Consider the following 23021-nt stretch of genomic DNA (forward strand, 5'->3'; position numbering starts at 1 on the left):
TATGGAAGAGGTCGTTCTTTATTATAATGATTTTCAAGCCAATATATTTTCTTTGTTATTCAAGCCAAAGGGCTGTAAGTTTCCTTTATAGAGGTTTCGGACAAGGCGGTTCTAATGGTGTACTTTTTGTTTTGATCTGACTATTTTTTTAGGAGTTGGGGGGTTTTATATTTCTTAACATTGGAGGTGATCGTCTCTTACTAGGTTGCTAGCTACCGCTGCAACCCGGACTTAAATTATTGCTCATATACCATAAATATTTTTGCATTTTACATAATAACTTTTGCGATCCTGATCTGAGTTAAACTGGTTTGTCTGTTATTAGCCAGAGTCGAATTGTGCTTGGACTGGCTTATGAAGCAAGATTGTGTGTTTTTCGTCAACCTGCGGCTTCTATAGAAACTCTAGTAGAATTTAATAACTTTTTTCTTGTTTTCTCATCTGTTCCTCAAAAAAAAAATTAATCCCTTTGTATCTTTTCAAAATATTGTAAACAGTATCCTTTTCAATATAATTTCTCCGACACAGATCATCATTCGTGCCTCTGGATCGATGCAGACTTGATAATATTCAGGCGATACGCCTCGTCATTTCTGTATTTGATGTTTCTCCGGATTGATGCAGACTGGATAGTATTTTGACAATACTCTTCATTATCTCTGTATTTGATGTTTCTCCAGATGGATCCAGACTTGAGACTTGAAGTGATCGTCTCTTACTAGGTTGCTAGCTACCGCTGCAACCCAGATTACTCCAATGATCGTCTTTTAATGAATCTTTATTATAATTCTTTACTATAACATCCAGGATGACGTCAGTTACAACTTGGGTTTCTTTTTATGCTATATCATTACAAACAGGAAAAAGCCTACGGCTTTTTCTTCTTTGAAATAGTAAGAGCCGATCCTCAAGCAATCAAGTAGCTATCTAAGTCCAATGTATGCAGTGGTATGTTATTCCAATGATCGTATTTTAATGTAAATTTCTTGATTTTCGAGCCAATATATTTCCCTTGCTGTTCAAGCCAAGGGACTGAAAGTTTCCTATACAGGGTTTTCGGACAAGGCGGTTCTAATGGTGTACTTTTTGTTTTGATCTGACTCTTAGGTCTGACTTGTTTAGGAACTATGAGTTTTTATATTTCGTAACATTGGACGTGATCGTCTCTTACTAGGTTGCTAGCTACCGCTGCAACCCAGACTAGGTTGCTAGCTACCGCTGCAACCCGGATAATTGACAAACACCATTTATGATGAGCTATATTCGTCCTTTATGTAACTACACCTGGAACCATCATATATCAGTTAGTATAGGAGAGAGATCGTTCTTTACTGTAATTATATTTCTTAACATTGGACGTGATCGTCTCTTACTAGGTTGCTAGCTACCGCTGCAACCCGGATGTAATGTAGCTACCCTTGGAGCCTCCGTATATCAGTTACTATTGGTGAGAGATCGTTCTTTACTGTATTTTCTTCTTTTAAATAGTAAGAGACGAAACTTAAACAATCAAGTAGCAAACTAAGTCTAATGTATGGAATGGTTTGTTATTTAAGGGATCGTCTTTTAATGTAATTTTATTCCTTATAGCACTTCAGTTATAACGGACTACAGTTCGTTCTTAAATGTAGAAACAATCAAGTAGCTAACTAATTCCAATGTATGCAATTGTTTGTTATTCCAATGATCGTCTTTTAATGTAATTTAGCTCGCATTATCATTAGATTCATTAGAAGTCTGGAAGTTCTTCCATTGCCATCAGTAAATGGGTGAATTGATACCAGCTTAAAATGAGCAAGTGCAGCGTATTTAATCGGATGTAAGCTTCTCGCGTCAGTTGAGTTGAGCCAGTTGATAAATTCAGTCATGAGAAACCTTACTTCTTGTGGAGGTGGAGGCTTATGACCGTTAACAGACACCTTGGTATGACGGTAAACCCCTCTTTCACTGGAGTCTACCAGACGCAGCACATAACTATGTATTTGTAATATGTCCTCCTCTGATATATCGCCTGGTTTGTTAAGCAGAGCACTCGAGAGATATTTTAAAGCGTTATCAATTCCAAGAATCTCATTATATTCAATTAAGCTTTTATCGGGCATAGGGTTTCGACTTTCAAATACCAAACGTATCTGTGCTAAAGTCATAGTATTACCTTCAATCCCGGCTGTATGTTAAACATAGCGATACTTAATGTCATTTGAAACTTCTTTAAAAACTGCTTCATCGGGAAACGTCACAATTTGATCTTTCTTTCCTGCAGTATTCTGTAGCAAACACTCATCAAGTTTGTTTACTAAAGGCAGCGTTCTCTTGTGATTCTCTAAAGCTCGGGAATGGCAAGGAGATATACTTAGGGCTGTTTGGTAATAAAAATCTGCTATGTCTTGTTCTTTCCAGATATTCACCATAAGAGTTCAAAATGTCTGAAAGGCCAGGTGCTAAATCTCAAGCACGCTGGACCCGGATGCAACCCAGATCTTACTATAAAGTTCGATACCATGAACTGTTTGATTACAAACAGGAAAAAGCCCTTGGCTTTTTCTTAATTGGAATAGTAAGAGACGACCTGGCTACAACCAACGATTATGACATCATTGATCAATCTGTACCAGGACTATAATTAAGTAGACCCATCCTTCATATTAGTCTAATGGAGTGCTTTGTAGTTCAATTACTATAGGCTATAGTTCGTTCTTTACTATAATGATATTTTCCATATGTTCCGGTCTTTTAGGGTAGACATCAATAACCCAGTGGGCAATGTACAAATCACTACTCTGTGGATTGTTTTTAGCAAGCTTTTCAAGCTCCTCATACCTTTTCAGTGTCCTCTTCACCTCGCTCTTTTTCGCAAGGTCAATATATCTAAATTGCCTAGAAACTTACATATTCTGCATTTACGACGAACCCTATTGATCCTTTTATGTACTTGTAGCTACCCCTGGCGCCACTGTATTTAGTGTAACTACCCCTAGAGCCACCATATATCAGTTACTATGGGCGAGAGATCGTTCTTTACTCTATTTTGATCTGACTCTATTTTTAAGAGTTTTGGGTTTTTATATTTCTTAGCATTGGACTGATCGTCTATTACTAGGTTGCTAGCTACTGCTGCAGCCCAAATTCACATATATATTTATTTATGAGAGGCAGCCTGGCCGAGTGGTCCAAGGCACTGGTGTTAGCCACCAGTCTCTTCAGAGGCGTGGGTTCAATTCTTACCGCTGGTATACGATTATGTTTGAAAGACTGCAGTGTGAAAAGACATCAAAAGGCAGTTTTTGGTAGAAAAATTTATTCTCTTTTAGAAATAATTTATTTTAGTTACTATAGATTTTTAACCCAATTAATTTCCTTTAAAATGAGCTATTGAACAACCCTCTACGATGTTCCAGTGCCAAGCTATCTCTGGATACAAAAAAAGAAAAAAAAAGAAAAAAAGAAAAAAATATCCCGTTTAGGCAGAATGTTGTAGTAGCTGCCACTTTTCTTGATTTTCAAGCCAATATATTTCCCTTGCTGTTCAAGCCAAGGGACAGAAATTTTACTATGCAAGAGTTTCGGACAAGGCGGTTCTAATGGTGTACTTTTTGTTTTGATCTGACTCTTTTTTTTAAGAACTATGGGTTTTTATATTTCTTAACATTGGACGTGATCGTCTCTTATTAAGTGGCAATGGCATTTAGTATAGGCAAGAGGTCGTTCTTTATTGTAAACTCGTTACCACGAGCTATTTGATAAATGACACCATTTATGATTGATCATTTATGTAATGATTATAATAACTTTATATTCGTTCTTTATTATAATACTATGGGTTACAGTTCGTTCCTTATTATAATATATTACAAACAGGAAAAAGCCTACGGCTTTTTTCTTCTTTGAAATAGTAAGAGACGAACGTCAAACGATCAAGTAGCTAACTAAGTCCAATGTATGCAATAAGTTTTTATTCCAATGATCGTCTTTTAATGTAGAATTAATTTTGTTAATTACAAAAGGTTTCTATATACAGCAGTTTCTTTTAAAATGAGCCATTACACAGCTCTTTATTATGACCACGAACCGTTTGATTTCATACTTAAGTTACTATGGGTTACAGTTCGTTCCTTATTGTATTTTAGGAGCTATGGGTTTTTATATTTCTTAACATTGGACGTGATCGTCTCTTACTAGGTCGCTAGCTACCGCTGCAACCCGGAAATATTTGATGAAACTTACATATTCTGCATTTACGACGAACCCTATTGATCCTTTTATGTACTTGTAGCTACCCCTGGCACCACTGTATATCAGTTACTATTGGCGAGAGATCGTTCTTTACTGTAACTACCCCTAGAGCCACCATATATCAGTTACTATGGGCGAGAGATCGTTCTTTACTGTATTTTGATCTGACTCTATTTTTAGGAGTTTTGGGTTTTTATATTTCTTAGCATTGGACTGATCGTCTATTACTAGGTTGCTAGCTACTGCTGCAACCCAAATTCACATATATATTTATTTATGAGAGGCAGCCTGGCCGAGTGGTCCAAGGCACTGGTGTTAGCCACCAGTCTCTTCAGAGGCGTGGGTTCAATTCTTACCGCTGGTATACGATTATGTTTGAAAGACTGCAGTGTGAAAAGACATCAAAATGCAGTTTTTGGTGGAAAAATTTATTCTCTTTTAGAAATAATTTATTTTAGTTACTATAGATTTTTAACCCAATTAATTTCCTTTAAAATGAGCTATTGAACAACCCTCTACGATGTTCCAGTGCCAAGCTATCTCTGGATACAAAAAAAGAAAAAAAAAGAAAAAAAGAAAAAAATATCCCGTTTAGGCAGAATGTTGTAGTAGCTGCCACTTTTCTTGATTTTCAAGCCAATATATTTCCCTTGCTGTTCAAGCCAAGGGACAGAAATTTTACTATGCAGGGGTTTCGGACAAGGCGGTTCTAATGGTGTACTTTTTGTTTTGATCTGACTCTTTTTTTAAGAACTATGGGTTTTTATATTTCTTAACATTGGACGTGATCGTCTCTTACTAGGTTGCTAGCTACCGCTGCAACCCGGAAAACTCGTTACCACGAGCTATTTGATAAATGACACCATTTATGATTGATCATTTATGTAATGATTATAATAACTTTATATTCGTTCTTTATTATAATACTATGGGTTACAGTTCGTTCCTTATTATAATATATTACAAACAGGAAAAAGCCTACGGCTTTTTTCTTCTTTGAAATAGTAAGAGACGAACGTCAAACGATCAAGTAGCTAACTAAGTCCAATGTATGCAATAAGTTTTTATTCCAATGATCGTCTTTTAATGTAGAATTAATTTTGTTAATTACAAAAGGTTTCTATATACAGCAGTTTCTTTTAAAATGAGCCATTACACAGCTCTTTATTATGACCACGAACCGTTTGATTTCATACTTAAGTTACTATGGGTTACAGTTCGTTCCTTATTGTATTTTAGGAGCTATGGGTTTTTATATTTCTTAACATTGGACGTGATCGTCTCTTACTAGGTCGCTAGCTACCGCTGCAACCTGGAAATATTTGATGAAACTTACATATTCTGCATTTACGACGAACCCTATTGATCCTTTTATGTACTTGTAGCTACCCCTGGCGCCACTGTATATCAGTTACTATTGGCGAGAGATCGTTCTTTACTGTAACTACCCCTAGAGCCACCATATATAAGTTACTATGGGCGAGAGATCGTTCTTTACTGTATTTTGATCTGACTCTATTTTTAGGAGTTTTGGGTTTTTATATTTCTTAGCATTGGACTGATCGTCTATTACTAGGTTGCTAGCTACTGCTGCAACCCAAATTCATATATATATTTATTTATGAGAGGCAGCCTGGCCGAGTGGTCCAAGGCACTGGTGTTAGCCACCAGTCTCTTCAGAGGCGTGGGTTCAATTCTTACCGCTGGTATACGATTATGTTTGAAAGACTGCAGTGTGAAAAGACATCAAAATGCAGTTTTTGGTGGAAAAATTTATTCTCTTTTAGAAATAATTTATTTTAGTTACCATAGATTTTTAACCCAATTAATTTCCTTTAAAATGAGCTATTGAACAACCCTCTACGATGTTCCAGTGCCAAGCTATCTCTGGATACAAAAAAAGAAAAAAAAAGAAAAAAGAAAAAAATATCCCGTTTAGGCAGAATGTTGTAGTAGCTGCCACTTTTCTTGATTTTCAAGCCAATATATTTCCCTTGCTGTTCAAGCCAAGGGACAGAAATTTTACTATGCAGGGGTTTCGGACAAGGTGGTTCTAATGGTGTACTTTTTGTTTTGATCTGACTCTTTTTTTAAGAACTATGGGTTTTTATATTTCTTAACATTGGACGTGATCGTCTCTTACTAGGTTGCTAGCTACCGCTGCAACCCGGATTGCTAGCTACCGCTGCAACCCGGATAACTATACCGACTGTTTATATAATTGTACAGTTATAACAGGCAAGAGTTTGTTCTTTATTATAATAAGAGACGAAACTCAAACAATCAAGTAGCTAACTAAGTCCTATGTATGGAATGGTTTGTTATTTCAGTGATCGTCTTTTAATGTAAACTAGTTTGCTAGCTACCGTTGCAACCCGGATGTTACTGATTAAGCTTTGTATTCTAACACCCCCTTTATATAACCGTTTATTAAACCATAGGCATCTTATCATTCTTTACTATATGATTACAAACAGGAAAAAGCCTACGGCTTTTTTCTTCTTTGGAATAGTAAGAGACGACCTGGCTACAAACTATGATTATGGAATCAATGATCAATCTTTAACATGAAATGTTCTTTACTGTAATGGTTTGTTCTTTACTAGGTTTGGGACCCCTCTGCAGCCATGATACTGATAAAAATTACATAATCCCTATTTATGTTTCAGTTAACATGGGCTAGGTGTCGTTCTTTATTGTAGTTTCCTATACAGGGGTTTCGGACAAGGCGGTTCTAATGGTGTACTTTTTGTTTTGATCTGACTCCTTTGTTAGGAACTATGGGTTTTTATATTTCTTAACATTGGACGTGATCGTCTCTTACTAGGTTGCTAGCTATCGCTGCAACCCGGATCCTTTGTTAGGAACTATGGGTTTTTATATTTCTTAACATTGGACGTGAGCGTCTCTTACTACGTTGCTAGCTACCGCTGCAACCCGGATGCTAGCTACTGCTGCAACCCGGAGTGTGTTTGAATCCGACTCTATTTTTACAAATTATGGGCTGTAAAATATTACAAAAAGGAAAAAGCCTACGGCTTTTTCTTCTTTGAAATAGTAAGAGACGAACCTCAAACGATCAAGTAGCTAACTAAGTCCAATGCATGCAATAACTTTTTATTCCAATGATCGTCTTTTAATGTAACATATCAGTTACTATGGGAGAGAGATCGTTCTTTACTGTAAAAGGGTTTTCGGACAAGGCAGTTCTAATGGTGTACTTTTTGTTTTGATCTGACTCCTTTCTTAGGAACTATGAAGGTTTTACATTTCGTAACATTGGACGTGATCGTCTCTTACTAGGTTGCTAGCTACCGCTGCAACCCGGATTACTAACCTATACTATACTTAAGTGGCGTATAAAATTTATTATAGGCAAAAGGTCGTTCTTTATTATCCAACGACTATGACGTCATTGATAAATATTGTATATACAAAATTAAGTTTTTCGTGAAAAATAATTAATAGAAAAAATTAAGTGCAAAAGGCGCTAGATCTAGAGATTTCCTTTAAAATGAGCCATTGAACAACTCTCTACGATGTTCCAGTGCCAAGCTATCTCTGGAAACAAAAGAAAGAAAAAAATATCCCGTTTGTGCAGAATAACGTGGTTAAAGTCAATTTTCCTGATTTTCAAGCCAATTTATTTTCTTTGTTATTCAAGCCAAAGGGTAGTAAGTTTTCTTTCTAGGGGTTTCGGACAAGGCGGTTCTAATGGTGTATTTTTTGTTTTGATCTGACTATCTTTTTAGGAGTTAGGGGTTTTTATATTTCTTAACATTGGATGTGATCGTCTCTTACTAGGTTGCTAGCTACCGCTGCAACCCGGATAATCTCACAATATGCTTGTATTACCTTAATTAACTTTTAGTTACTATATGTCGTGGTTTGTTCTTTACTAGGTGTCAGGTATATCCGATGAAAATTATATAATCCTCATTTACGTACTCATCTTTTACTAAGTTGCATCTACGACAGCAAGCATGATTCATTTTTCAGTTATTCTTTCTTTTCTATAATTACAAATGGTTTTTAACCCCATTAATTTCCTTCAAAATGAGCCATTGAACAACTCTTTACGATGTTTCAGTGCCATGCTATCTGTTGAATTACTAACCTATACTATAATTAAGTGGCGTATAAAATTCAGTATAGGCAAGAGGTCGTTCTTTATTATAAATATTATCATATCTTATATGTAACTTTGATTTTATAAGTCTTGATAGTCTAATGGTAAGCATGCCCACTTGCGGGGAGAACTTTTAGTGTGTTGAATTAAAAGCACTATCTTTTAAATTTAAAATTTAAAAAACAAAACTTGTTTATTTACATCCTAGCTAAAATAATGGAGATAATATGAATGAACCACAGGGTTCAGTTTCTTAGGGCTTGAGTTCGTTTTTTAACTATAAATACAAACAGGAAAAAGCCTACGGCTTTTTCTTCTTTTAAATAGTAATAGACGAAACTCAAACAATCAAGTAGCTAACTAAGTTCAATATGGAATGGTTTGTTATTTCAGTGATCGTCTTTTAATGTAAAAATAGTTTTTCCTTTAAAATTTCCTTTAAAATGAGCCATTGAAGAACTCTATACGATGTTCCAGTGCCAAGCCATCTATGGAAAAGAAAGCGCTGGATGTTTGCCCCGGAGAAGGATGGATTGAAACTTAATCAAACCTTGCTGGGCCTAAAGTGTAGCGTTCTTTGGTTAGGTTTCGATCCACCGACCTCTGAAGCTGCTCTGAAGATTCTTATCAGGAAAACTGTTCTACAGTTACCAGTCCCTACATTGGATACGTTTCATTAAACATACAACATTTCATTTGGATATTACTATGAAGTTTTACAAGACCATTTTTAGTTTTATTTGTTTCGGTAATCTTCATCATTGTGATAACACTCCTTGCTGTTTTGTTTGGCTCTGTTAATTTTTACTTTTCGATACACTTTTCTGTTCGTCTTACGGTTTGATATTGCTCCTTACTTTCAGTTGCAAGACTTGTTTTTTTTTATTATTTAATTACTTACAGACAGTAATACTCAATGGAAAACCTGTGGAGAAAATTTTTTAAAGAAAGGTAAAGAGCCTCACTAAATTAAAAATAAGCAGAAATATTGTCAAATGTTCTTCAAAGTAAAAACTATTATATATCCTATCTATATGTATTGCATCATCATGCATTTGATTATTTATTTTTACATTTCAGTTACTATGGCCTAGATTTTGTTATTTATTACTGTTTTCAAAACGTCTTTATTCCCTTTTTCGTTACTATGGGCTCTGGTTCGCCTTTTACTAGGTTGTGCCAACTACTGCAATTATGATTTTTCAAAACATATTTTAAACTTTTAGTTACTATGAGCTTCGGTTTGTCTTTTACTTGATTGCAGCTATACCTACAATCATCATTTAGAGCTCGTTCTTTACTTTAAAATTGTGGATTTAACAAAACTTTACCGCATAATACATCATAAGCCGTTTTAATCACATTCTCTAACGTGAGTAGCTTAGCGTAGCGGAAGTGCGCTGGATGTTAGCCCCGGAGAAGGATGGATTGAAACTTAATCGAACCTCGCTGGGCCTAAGGTGTATCGTTCTTTGGTTAGGTTTCGATCCACCGACCTCTGAAGCTGCTCTGAAGATTTTTATCAGGAAAACTGTGGATCGAAACTTCATCGAACTTCACTCGGCCTAAGGTCTAGCGTTCTTTGGTTAGCTTTCGATCCACCTACCTCTGAAGCTGCTCTGAAGATTGTTATCAAGAAAACTATTCGACAGTTGCCAGTCCCTACCTTGGATGCGTTTCATTAAACATACAATATTTCGTTTGGATATTCCTATGAAGTTTTACCAAAGCATTTTTAGTCGACTTTTCAACAATATCCGCTCTTTTAAAGAGAATTTTAATCTGTAATTTTGAATATTTTTTGTAATCCTGGTAAAACATTCGTAAAATATTTCTCAATTTACAAAGATCAGACTGCATTTTTGACATGTTCTTGGACTTCTGAAAGTAAATTTTTACTTCGTCTTTATGCGTTCTTTGGTACAACCTCGTAGAGGTATTGATTTTTTCATTATAGCTTTTGTCACCCCAGTATCTACCCATTATTCTGGTAGCAACTTTTTCTTATATTTGTTTCGATAATCTTCATCTTTTTGATAACACTCCTTACTGTTTTGTTTGGCTCTGTCAATTTTTACTTTTCGATACGCTTTTCTGTTCGTTTTACGGTTTGATATTGCTCCTTACTTTCAGTTGCAAGACTTGTTTTTTTTTATAATTTAATTACTTAAAGATAGTAATATTCAATGGAAAATATGTGGAGATTTTTTTAAAGAAAAGTAAAGAGCCTCACTAAACTAAAAATAAGCAGAAATATTGTCAAATATTCTTCAAAGTAAAAACTATTATATATCCTATCTATATGTGTTGCATCATCATGCATTTGATTATTGAATTTAACATTTCAGTTACTATGGCCTAGATTTTGTTCTTTATTACTGTTTTCAAAACGTGTTTTATCACTTTTTGGTTACTGTGGGCTCTGTTTCACCTTTCACTAGGTTGTGCCAACTGCAGCAATTATGATTTTTCAAAACATATTTTAAAATTTTAGTTACTATATGCTTCGGTTTGTCTTTTACTTGATTGCAGCTATAGCTACAATCATCATTTAGAACTCGTTCTTTACTATAATTCTCTTTTAGAAATAATTAATTTTAGTTACTATAGATTTTTAACCCAATTAATTTCCTTTAAAATGAGCTATTGAACAACCCTCTACGATGTTCCAGTGCCAAGCTATCTCTGGATACAAAAAAAGAAAAAAAGAAAAAAAGAAAAAAATATCCCGTTTGTGGAGAATAACGTGGTTCAAGTCAATTTTCTTGATTTTCAAGACAATATATTTCCCTTGCTGTTCAAGCCAAGGGACAGAAAGTTTCCTATACAGGGGTTTCAGACAAGGCGGTTCTAATGGTGTACTTTTTGTTTTGATCTGACTCCTTTGTTAGGAACTATGGGCTTTTATATTTCTTAACATTGGACGTGATCGTCTCTTACTAGGTTGCTAGCTACCGCTGCAACCCGGAAAAGGATCAATTAACTTGGGTTAGAGGTCGTTCTTTATAACACAAGTAACTACCCCTGGAACCACCATATATCAGTTACTATGCATGAGAGATCGTTCTTTACTGTATTAAAATTTTAAAGTATTTTTCTGATTTAAATTACAAAATTAAAATTATTGCTCTGACGCCATAAATATTTTTGCCGTTTTCAGTTAAATAAAAAAAAGTATTTAAAATTTTCAGGAATTATTCTAGTTTCAGTTGACAAATAAGATATTTTTGTAATTATTTAATAATTTATTTTTATATTTTAGTTACTATAGGCTAGAGTTTGTTCCTTATTGTAACTATCTGTTGAATTAATAACCTATACTATAATTAAGTGGTGTATAAAATTTAGTATAGGCAAGAGGTCGTTCTTTATTATAAATTTTAATATGTTGAATTAAAAGCACTATCTTTTCAATTTAAAATTTAAAAAAGAAATTTGTTTATTTACATTCTAGCTAAAATAATGAAGATAATATGAATGAACCACAGTGTTCAGTTTCTTTGGACTTGAGTTCGTTTTTTAACTATAAATACAAACAGGAAAAAGCCTACGGCTTTTTCTTCTTTTAAATAGTAAGAGACGAAACTCAAACAAACACGTAGCTAACTAAGTCCAATGTAGGGAATGGTTTGTTATTTCAGTGATCGTCTTTTAATGTAAAAATATAAATACTGTAATCTTAACTATAGTGAAGTTGCGTATGCAAGCTAGTAAAGGGAAGAGTTTGATCTTTATTATACTATACTACAATTAAGTGGCGTATAAAATTTAGTATAGGCAAGAGGTCGTTCTTTATAATAATTTTTAACCCCATTAATTTTCTTTAAAATGAGTGATAGAACAACTCTCTACGATGTTCCAGTGCCAAGCTATCCACGGAATTACTAACCTATACTATAATTAAGTGACGTATAAAATTTAGTATTGGCAAGAGGTCGATCTTTATTATAACAGTGTGAAAAGACATCAAAAATGCAGTTTTTGGTGGAAAAATTTATTCTCTTTTAGAAATAATTTATTTTAGTTACTATAGATTTTTAACCCAATTAATTTCCTTTAAAATGAGCTATTGAACAACGCTCTACGATGTTCCAGTGCCAAGCTATCTGTGGAAAAGAAAAAAAAAAGAAAAGAGAAAAAAATATCCCGTTTGGGGAGAAAAACGTGGTTAAAGTCAATTTTCTTGATTTTCAAGCCAATATATTTCCCTTGCTGTTCAAGCCAAGGGACAGAAAGTTTCCTATACAGGGGTTTCGGACAAGGCGGTTCTAATGGTGTACTTTTTGTTTTGATCTGACTCCTTTGTTAGGAACTATGGGTTTTTATATTTCTTAACATTGGACGTGATCGTCTCTTACTAGGTTGCTAGCTATCGCTGCAACCCGGAAATAAAACACATTGTGCCCACATCGTTCTTTACTCAGGCAGTGCTAGCGCGCTGCCTATCATAATAAACTGATTACACACAGGAAAAAGCCTACGGCTTTTTCTTCTTTTAAATAGTAAGAGACGAGTCTCAAATAATCAAGTAGCTAGCTAATTCCAAAGGTATGCAATTTTTGTTATTCCAATGATCATTTTTTATTGTAACTAGGTTTCAGCCATCTCTACAGTCATGATACTATTGGAAATTACATAATCCCTATTTATGTTTTAGTTAACATGGGCAAGGTGTTGTTCTTTATTGTATATATGGACTAAGGTTCGTTCTTTCATGTAAAACTCGCAAAACATTTTTTAAGCCTGATGAAGATTTAACTAATTAGTCAAAAGTAAGGTTGCAAGTCGACGATTTTGTTTTGGCCTTATTATAATTGGTATGGTGAAATAATAATACGCATATGGCTCTTAAATCATACTTCTTTATGGTTCAATATGGTCTAGTGGCTAGGATAGTTAACTTTCACTTAACAGGCTCGGGTTCGATTCCCGGGGTGGGAAAATTTTTAACTCTATAATCTTCGAACATTTGAACCTTTTATAATTTATAATGATGCATAATATAAATACTGTAATCTTAACTATAGTGAAGTTGCGTATGCAAGTTAGTATAGGGAAGAGTTCGATCTTTATTATAATTTTGAAAAATGGCATGAATATCCTGCGTGAAAGAAGCTAACATACGTGAATATTATTCTTTAATTCATTCTTATTTTAATTATTGCCCCATTGCTTATTTAAATACTCTTAAATCTCGAATTAAGCCCCTTCAACGTCTTCAAAATAAGCCCTTTCGTACATTATCTAGCTAAAATAATGAAGATAATAAGAATGAACCACAGTGTTCAGTTTCTTTGGACTTGAGTTCGTTTTTTAACTATAAATACAAACAGGAAAAAGCCTACGGCTTTTTCTTCTTTTAAATAGTAAGAGACGAAACTCAAACAATCAAGTAGCTAACTAAGTCCAATGTATGGAATGGTTTGTTATTTCAGTGATCGTCTTTTAATGTAAAACCCGCAAACCTCGAATCATGAGGCACACTTTCATCCATTGTGCTGTAGTAAGGTATTCATTGATTTGATTTTTCCACAAAACTTTGTATATACGGATAAATAGATTTTGATAAACTAATTCTTATGGCTATACTAACTTGACTATTCAAGTTAGTATAGCCAAGATATTTTATAATTATAATGACGTCATATACACCACAAACCTCTTTTTCTTTTCTCTGTTGCATCAGTTACTATGAGATAGACTTCGTTCCTTACTGTAATTATGTAATTTCTTCTTTTAAATAGTAAGAGACGAAACTTAAACAATCAAGTAGCAAACTAAGTCTAACGTATGGAATGGTTTGTTATTTAAGGGATCGTCTTTTAATGTAATTTTATTCCTTATAGCACTTCAATTATAACGGACTACAGTTCGTTCTTAAATGTAGAAACAATCAAGTAGCTAACTAATTCCAATGTATGCAATTGTTTGTTATTCCAATGATCGTCTTTTAATGTAACTATACTATAATTAAGTGGCGTATAAAATTTAGTATAGGCAAGAGGTCGTTCTTTATTGTAAACTCGTTACCACGAGCTATTTGATAAATGACACCATTTATGATTGATCATTTATGTAATGATTATAATAACTTTATATTCGTTCTTTATTATAATACTATGGGTTACAGTTCGTTCCTTATTATAATATATTACAAACAGGAAAAAGCCTACGGCTTTTTTCTTCTTTGAAATAGTAAGAGACGAACGTCAAACGATCAAGTAGCTAACTAAGTCCAATGTATGCAATAAGTTTTTATTCCAATGATCGTCTTTTAATGTAGAATTAATTTTGTTAATTACAAAAGGTTTCTATATACAGCAGTTTCTTTTAAAATGAGCCATTACACAGCTCTTTATTATGACCACGAACCGTTTGATTTCATACTTAAGTTACTATGGGTTACAGTTCGTTCCTTATTGTATTTTAGGAGCTATGGGTTTTTATATTTCTTAACATTGGACGTGATCGTCTCTTACTAGGTCGCTAGCTACCGCTGCAACCTGGAAATATTTGATGAAACTTACATATTCTGCATTTACGACGAACCCTATTGATCCTTTTATGTACTTGTAGCTACCCCTGGCGCCACTGTATATCAGTTACTATTGGCGAGAGATCATTCTTTACTGTAACTACCCCTAGAGCCACCATATATCAGTTACTATGGGCGAGAGATCGTTCTTTACTGTATTTTGATCTGACTCTATTTTTAGGAGTTTTGGGTTTTTATATTTCTTAGCATTGGACTGATCGTCTATTACTAGGTTGCTAGCTACTGCTGCAACCCAAATTCACATATATATTTATTTATGAGAGGCAGCCTGGCCGAGTGGTCCAAGGCACTGGTGTTAGCCACCAGTCTCTTCAGAGGCGTGGGTTCAATTCTTACCGCTGGTATACGATTATGTTTGAAAGACTGCAGTGTGAAAAGACATCAAAATGCAGTTTTTGGTGGAAAAATTTATTCTCTTTTAGAAATAATTTATTTTAGTTACTATAGATTTTTAACCCAATCAATTTCCTTTAAAATGAGCTATTGAACAACCCTCTACGATGTTCCAGTGCCAAGCTATCTCTGGATACAAAAAAAGAAAAAAAAAGAAAAAAATATCCCGTTTAGGCAGAATGTTGTAGTAGCTGCCACTTTTCTTGATTTTCAAGCCAATATATTTCCCTTGCTGTTCAAGCCAAGGGAAAGAAATTTTACTATGCAGGGGTTGCGGACAAGGCGGTTCTAATGGTGTATTTTTTGTTTTGATCTGACTCTTTTTTTAAGAACTATGGGTTTTTATATTTCTTAACATTGGACGTGATCGTCTCTTACTAGGTTGCTAGCTACCGCTGCAACCCGGATTAAAATGAGTCATTGAACAACTCTCTACGATGTTCCAATGCCAAGCTATCTGTTGAATTACTAACCTATACTATAATTAAGTGGCGTATAAAATTTAGTATAGGCAAGAGGTCGTTCTTTATTATAAAAAAATATAAATACTGTAATCTTAACTATAGTAAAGTTGCGTATGCAAGTTAGTATAGGGAAGAGTTTGATCTTTATTATACTGGAAACAAAGAAAAGAGAAAAAAAATATCCCGTTTAGGCAGAATGTTGTAGTAGCTGCCACTTTTCTTGATTTTTTAGTACTGATTTTTTAACTTGCGTGCAGCTTGCTTTGATCTAACCATTATGTATTCATGAATGAGACCATTTGCAGTTTTGACGTTTCTTATATAGTAATTATGACGTCACTGCATCAAAAATACAGTTTTTATTGGAAAAATTTATTCTCTTTTAGAAATAATTTATTTTAGTTACTAAGATTTTTAACCCAATTAATTTCCTTTAAAATGAGCTATTGAACAACCCTCTAAGATGTTCCAGTGCCAAGCTATCTGTGGAAAAGAAAAAGAAAAAAAAAGAAAAAATATCCCGTTTGGGGAGAATAACGTGGTAAAAGTCTATTTTCTTGATTTTCAAGCCAATATATTTTCTTTGTTATTCAAGCCAAAGGGCGGTAAGTTTCCTTTATGGAGGATTTGGACAAGGCGGTTCTAATGGTGTACTTTTTGTTTTGATCTAAATCTTTTTTTAGGAGCTACGGGTTTTTATATTTCTTAACATTGGAGGTGATCGTCTCTTACTAGGTTGCTAGCTACCGCTGCAACCTGGATAGATGCTAGCTACCGCTGCAACCCGGATTAACGTTGGAAGTGATCGTCTCTTACTAGGTTGCTAGCTACCGCTGCAACCCGGATTTTTATTCCAATGAACATATTTTAATGTAACTATTTCATTTTTTACTATGGGGCGTTATCGTCTCTTACTAAGTTGCTAGCTACCAACGTAACCCAGATTCCAGTTACTATTGGGTTCGTCCTTTAATGTAATTATATTTCTTAACATTGGACGTGATCGTCTCTTACTAGGTTGCTAGCTACCGCTGCAACCCGGAATACATGACACCCACCGTCTTGACTAATATATTTCTTAACATTGGACGTGATCGTCTCTTACTAGGTTACTAGCTACCGCTGCAACCCGGATTAAGTTCCTTTAAAATGAGCCATTGAACAACTCTTTACGATGTTCCAGTGCCAAGCTATCTGTGGAAAAAAAGAAAAAAACCTGCTATTTAGGCAGAATGCTGTAGTAGCTGCCACTTTATTTTGATTTTTAAGCCAGTATATTTCCCTTGCTGTTCAAGCCAAGGGTCAGAAAGTTTCCTATAAAGGGGTTTTGGACAAGGTGGTTATACTGGTGTACTTTTCGTTTTGATCTGACTCATTTTTAGGAGTTGGGGTTTTTTATATTTCTTAACATTGGACATGATCGTCTCTTACTAGGTTGCTAGCTACCGTGGCGACCTGAAAACCGCTGCAACCAGGATACATGAGATCCTTTTGACTGACAAAATTTATGATGAATCATTTTGATCCTGTATATAACACTATCGATCCTTTATGTAATTTATGGCATCTTTGTACGTAGTATATCCAATGAAACTTACATAGTCCCATTCATAATGGAATGTATCGAGAAATATAAAAACCCATAGCTCCTAAAAAAGGAGTCAGATCAAAACAAAAATTACTCATAAAAATCGTCTCTGGGTGTGTCGTCTCTGTGTGTGTGTAATCTCTGTGTGTGTGTCGTCTTTGTGTGTGTGTGTCGTGTCTGTGTTTGTGTCGTCTCTGTGTGTACTTTACTATAAATCAGCTAGAGATGCTTTCGCAAAACTTCATAGTAATATCCAAAAAAATGTTGCATGTTTAGTGAAAAGCTTCCAAGGTATGGACAGGCAACTGTGGAACAGTTTACAGATGTAATGGGAAATCTTATACATCACTGTGAATATATGGAGGCATAATTGTCCTTTACTCAGTTTCAGCTTAAATTCGATGATCGAGCCTTCATGTAATACTAACTACATCAAACGACTATGACGTCATTGATCAATATTGTATATAAAAAATTAAGTTTTTCGTAAAAAACAATTATTAAAAAAAAAAAAGTTAAGTACAAATGGCACTAGATCTAGAGATTTCCTTTAAAATGAGCCATTGAACAACTCTCTACGATGTTCCGGTGCCAAGCTATCTGTGGAACAGAAGAAGAAGAAGAAAGAAAAGAAATATCCCATTTATGGAGAATAACGTGGTTATAGTCAATTTTCTTGATTTTAAAGCCAATATATTTTCTTTGTTATTCAAGCCAAAGGGCGGTAAGTTTCCTTTATAAGGGGTTTCGGACAAGGCGGTTCTAATGGTGTACTTTTTGTTTTGATCTTGCTCTTTTTTTAGGAGTTAGGTTTTTTTATATTTCTTAACATTGAACGTGATCGTCTCTTACTAGGTTTCTAGCTACCGCTGCAACCCGGATACCCCTGGAACCACCATATATTAGTTACTATGGGCGAGAGATCGTTCTTTACTGTAAAATTCCAAAGGTATGCAATTTATTGTTATTCCAATGATCGTTTTTTATTGTAACTAGGTTTCAGCCATCTCTACAGCCATGATACTATTGGAAATTACATAATCCCTATTTATGTTTTAGTTAACATGGGCAAGGTGTCGTTCTTTATTGTAACATAGCGAGACTTAATATCATTTGAAACTTCTTTAAAAACTGCTTCATCGGGAAACGTCACAATTTCATCTTTCTTTCCTGCAGTATTCTGTAGCAAACACTCATCAAGTTTGTTTACTAAAGGCAGCGTTCTCTTGTGATTCTCTAAAGCTCGGGAATGGCAAGGAGATATACTTAGGGCTGTTTGGTAATAAAAATCTGCTATGTCTTGTTCTTTCCAGATATTCACCATAAGAGTTCAAAATATCTGGAAGGCCAGGTGCTAAATCTAAAGCACGCTGGACCCGGATGCAACCCAGATCTTACTATAAAGTTCGATACCATGAACTGTTTGATTACAAACAGGAAAAAGCCCTTGGCTTTTTCTTAATTGGAATAGTAAGAGACGACCTGGCTACAACCAACGATTATGACATCATTGATCAATCTGTAGCAAGACTATAATTAAGTAGACCCATCCTTCATATTAGTCTAATGGAGTGCTTTGTAGTTCAATTACTATAGGCTATAGTTCGTTCTTTACTATAATGATATTTTCCATATGTTCCGGTCTTTTAGGGTAGACATCAATAACCCAGTGGGCAATGTACAAATCACTACTCTGTGGATCGTTTTTAGCAAGCTTTTCAAGCTCCTCATACCTTTTCAGTGTCCTCTTCACCTCGCTCTTTTTCGCAAGGTCAATATATCTAAATTGCCTAGAAACTTACATATTCTGCATTTACGACGAACCCTATTGATCCTTTTATGTACTTGTAGCTACCCCTGGCGCCACTGTATTTACTGTAACTACCCCTAGAGCCACCATATATCAGTTACTATGGGCGAGAGATCGTTCTTTACTGTATTTTGATCTGACTCTATTTTTATGAGTTTTGGGTTTTTATATTTCTTAGCATTGGACTGATCGTCTATTACTAGGTTGCTAGCTACTGCTGCAACCCAAATTCATATATATATTTATTTATGAGAGGCAGCCTGGCCGAGTGGTCCAAGGCACTGGTGTTAGCCACCAGTCTCTTCAGAGGCGTGGGTTCAATTCTTACCGCTGGTATACGATTATGTTTGAAAGACTGCAGTGTGAAAAGACATCAAAATGCAGTTTTTGGTGGAACAATTTATTCTCTTTTAGAAATAATTTATTTTAGTTACTATAGATTTTTAACCCAATTAATTTCCTTTAAAATGAGCTATTGAACAACCCTCTACGATGTTCCAGTGCCAAGCTATCTCTGGATACAAAAAAAGAAAAGAAAAGAAAAAAAGAAAAAAATATCCCGTTTAGGCAGAATGTTGTAGTAGCTGCCACTTTTCTTGATTTTCAAGCCAATATATTTCCCTTGCTGTTCAAGCCAAGGGACAGAAATTTTACTATGCAGGGGTTTCGGACAAGGCGGTTCTAATGGTGTACTTTTTGTTTTGATCTGACTCTTCTTTTAAGAACTATGGGTTTTTATATTTCTTAACATTGGACGTGATCGTCTCTTACTAGGTTGCTAGCTACCGCTGCAACCCGGATATGGACTAAGGTTCGTTCTTTCATGTAAAACTAGCAAAACATTTTTTAAGCCTGATGAAGATTTAACTAATGTGTCAAAAGTAAGGTTGCAAGTCGACGATTTTGTTTTGGCCTTATTATAATTGGTATGGTGAAATAATAATACGCATATGGCTCTTAAATCATACTTTTTTATGGTTCAATATGGTCTTGTGGCTAGGATAGTTAACTTTCACTTAACAGGCTCGGGTTCGATTCCCGGGGTGGGAAAATTTTTAACTCTATAATCTTCGAACATTTGAACCTTTTATAATTTATAATGATGCATAATATAAATACTGTAATCTTAACTATAGTGAAGTTGCGTATGCAAGTTAGTATAGGGAAGAGTTCGATCTTTATTATACTTTGCTTTTCTCTTTTCAAGATACTATCTCTGTTGTTTGTGTAGTAATGTTTTTTCAAATTGCGTATAGCTTGCTTCGATCTAACCATTATTCTAATCAAGAATGAGAGAATTTACATCTGTGCCTTTCTTAAGTAGTAATTATGACGTCAAGGCGTAATGATTTTATTGACGTCAAGGCTCAATGATATTATTTCATGACGTCATCAGAAACAACAATATAATTTCGTGTTTTTCTATTCATTAAGCTACGACATTCATTATTTATCTAGTAGGGTTTCAGACAAGGTAGTTCTAATGATGTACTTTTGTTTTGATCTTACTCTATTTTTAGGAGTTTTGTTATATTTCTTAGCATGGGACTGATCGTCTCTTACTAGGTTGCTAGCTACTGCTGCAACCCAAATTCACATATATATTTATTTATGAGAGGCAGCCTGGCCGAGTGGTCCAAGACACTGGTGTTAGCCACCAGTCTCTTCGGAGGAGTGGGTTCAAATCTTACCGCTGGTATACGATTATGTTTGAAAGACTGCAGTGTGAAAAGACATCAAAAATGCAGTTTTTGGTGGAAAAATTTATTCTCTTTTAGAAATAATTTATTTTAGTTACTATAGATTTTTAACCCAATTAATTTCCTTTAAAATGAGCTATTGAACGACCCTCTACGATGTTCCAGTGCCAAGCTATCTGTGGAAAAGAAAAAGAAAAAAAGAAAAAAGAAAAAAATATCCCGTTTGGGGAGAATAACGTGGTTAAAGTCAATTTTCTTGATTTTCATGCCAATATATTTCCCTTGCTGTTCAAGCCAAGGGACAGAAAGTTTCTTATACAGGGGTTTCGGACAAGGCGGTTCTAATGGTGTACTTTTTGTTTTGATCTGACTCCTCTGTTAGGAACTATGGGTTTTTATATTTCTTAACATTGGACGTGATCGTCTCTTACTAGGTTGCTAGCTACCGCTGCAACCCGGACTACCACTACAACCCGGATCAAACAATCAAGTAGATAACTAAATCGAATATATACAATGATTTGTTATTCCAATGATCGTCTTTTATTGTAACGTATAAAATTTAGTATAGGCAAGAAGTCGTTCTTTATTATAATAAAAAAAATTAGTTAAAAAAAATTAAGTACAAATAGCACTAGATCTAGAGATTTCCTTTAAAATGAGCCATTGAACAACTCTACGATGTTCCAGTGCCAAGCTATCTGTGGAAAAGAAGAAAGAAAGAAAAAAATATCCCGTTTGTGGAGAATAACGTGGTTGAAGTCAATTTTCTTGATTTTCAAGCCAATATATTTTCTTTGTTATTCAAGCCAAAGGGCGGTAAATTTCCTTTATAGGGGTTTCGGACAAGGCGGTCTAATGGTGTACTTTTTGTTTTGATCTGACTCTTTTTAGGAGTTATGGGCTTTTATGTTTCTTAACATTGGACGTGATCGTCTCTTACTAGGTTGCTAGCTACCGCTGCAACCCGGATTCCTTTATGTAAACTTTACTAACCTGTACTATAGTTAAGTGGCCTATAAAATTTAGTATAGGCAAGAGGTCGTTCTTTATTATATTTCAACCCAATTAATTTCCTTTAAAATGATCCATTGTACAACTTTCTACGGTGTTCCAGTGCGAAGCTATCTGTGGAAAAGAATAAAGAAAAAAAAATATCCCATTTAGGCAGAATGTTGCCTCCTTTTTTAGGAACTGTGGGTTTTTATATTTCTTAACATTGGACGTGATCGTCTCTTACTAGGTTGCTAGCTACCGCTGCAACCCCGATTATGTACAAAAATCAAATATCTTTGAAAGACTGCAGTATAAAAAGACATCAAAAATACAGTTTTTAATTGAAAAATTTATTCTGTCTTAGAAATATTTTATTTTAGATACAAAGAATTTTTAACCCAATTAATTTTCTTTAAAATGAGCCATTGAACAACTTCCTACGATGTTCCAGTGCAAAGCTATCTCTGGAAAACAAGAAAGAAAAAAAAATATCCCGTTTAGACAGAATGTTGTAGTAGCTGCCACTTTTCTTGATTTTCAAGCCAATATATTTCCCTTGCTGTTCAAGCCAAGGGACAAAAAGTTTCCTATACAGGGGTTTCGGACAAGGCGGTTCTAATAGTGTACTTTTTGTTTTGATCTGACTCCTTTTTTAGGAACTATGGGTTTTTATATTTCTTAACATTGGGCGTGATCGTCTCTTACTAGGTTGCTAGCTACCGCTGCAACCCGGATTATGTACAAAAATCAAATATCTTTGAAAGACTGCAGTATGAAAAGACATAAAAAATACAGTTTTTAATTGAAAAATGTATTCTGTCTTAGAAATAATTTATTTTAGTTACAAAGGATTTTTAACCCAATTAATTTCCTTTAAAATGAGCCATTGGACAACTTTCTACGATTTTCCAGTGCAAAGCTATCTCTGGAAAACAAGAAAGAAAAAAATATCCCGTTTAGGCAGAATGTTGTAGTAGCTGCCACTTTTCTTGATTTTCAAGCCAATATATTTCCCTTGCTGTTCAAGCCAAGGAACAGAAAGTTTCCTTTACAGGGATTTCGGACAAGGCGGTTCTAATGGTGTACTTTTTGTTTTGATCTGACTCCTTTTTTAGGAACTATGGGTTTTTATATTTCTTAACATTGGACGTG

General features: G+C 34.7%; 1 protein-coding gene across 1 annotated transcript; it reads right to left on the reverse strand.

The window, feature by feature from the left end:
- Positions 1-1694: 1694 nt before the first annotated feature.
- LOC148938482 (protein adenylyltransferase FICD-like) lies at positions 1695-2147 on the reverse strand. Its single transcript, XM_089107760.1, has one exon. The coding sequence runs from the start codon at positions 2145-2147 to the stop codon at positions 1695-1697; it is 453 nt and encodes a 150-aa protein (XP_088963886.1).
- Between the last annotated feature and the right edge of the window lie 20874 nt (positions 2148-23021).

This window comes from Artemia sp. Qi Xiang Cuo, unplaced genomic scaffold (genome assembly GCF_049724085.1).
Source record: "Artemia sp. Qi Xiang Cuo unplaced genomic scaffold, ASM4972408v1 HiC_scaffold_3223, whole genome shotgun sequence".
NCBI classification, from domain to species: Eukaryota; Metazoa; Arthropoda; class Branchiopoda; order Anostraca; family Artemiidae; genus Artemia; species Artemia sp. Qi Xiang Cuo.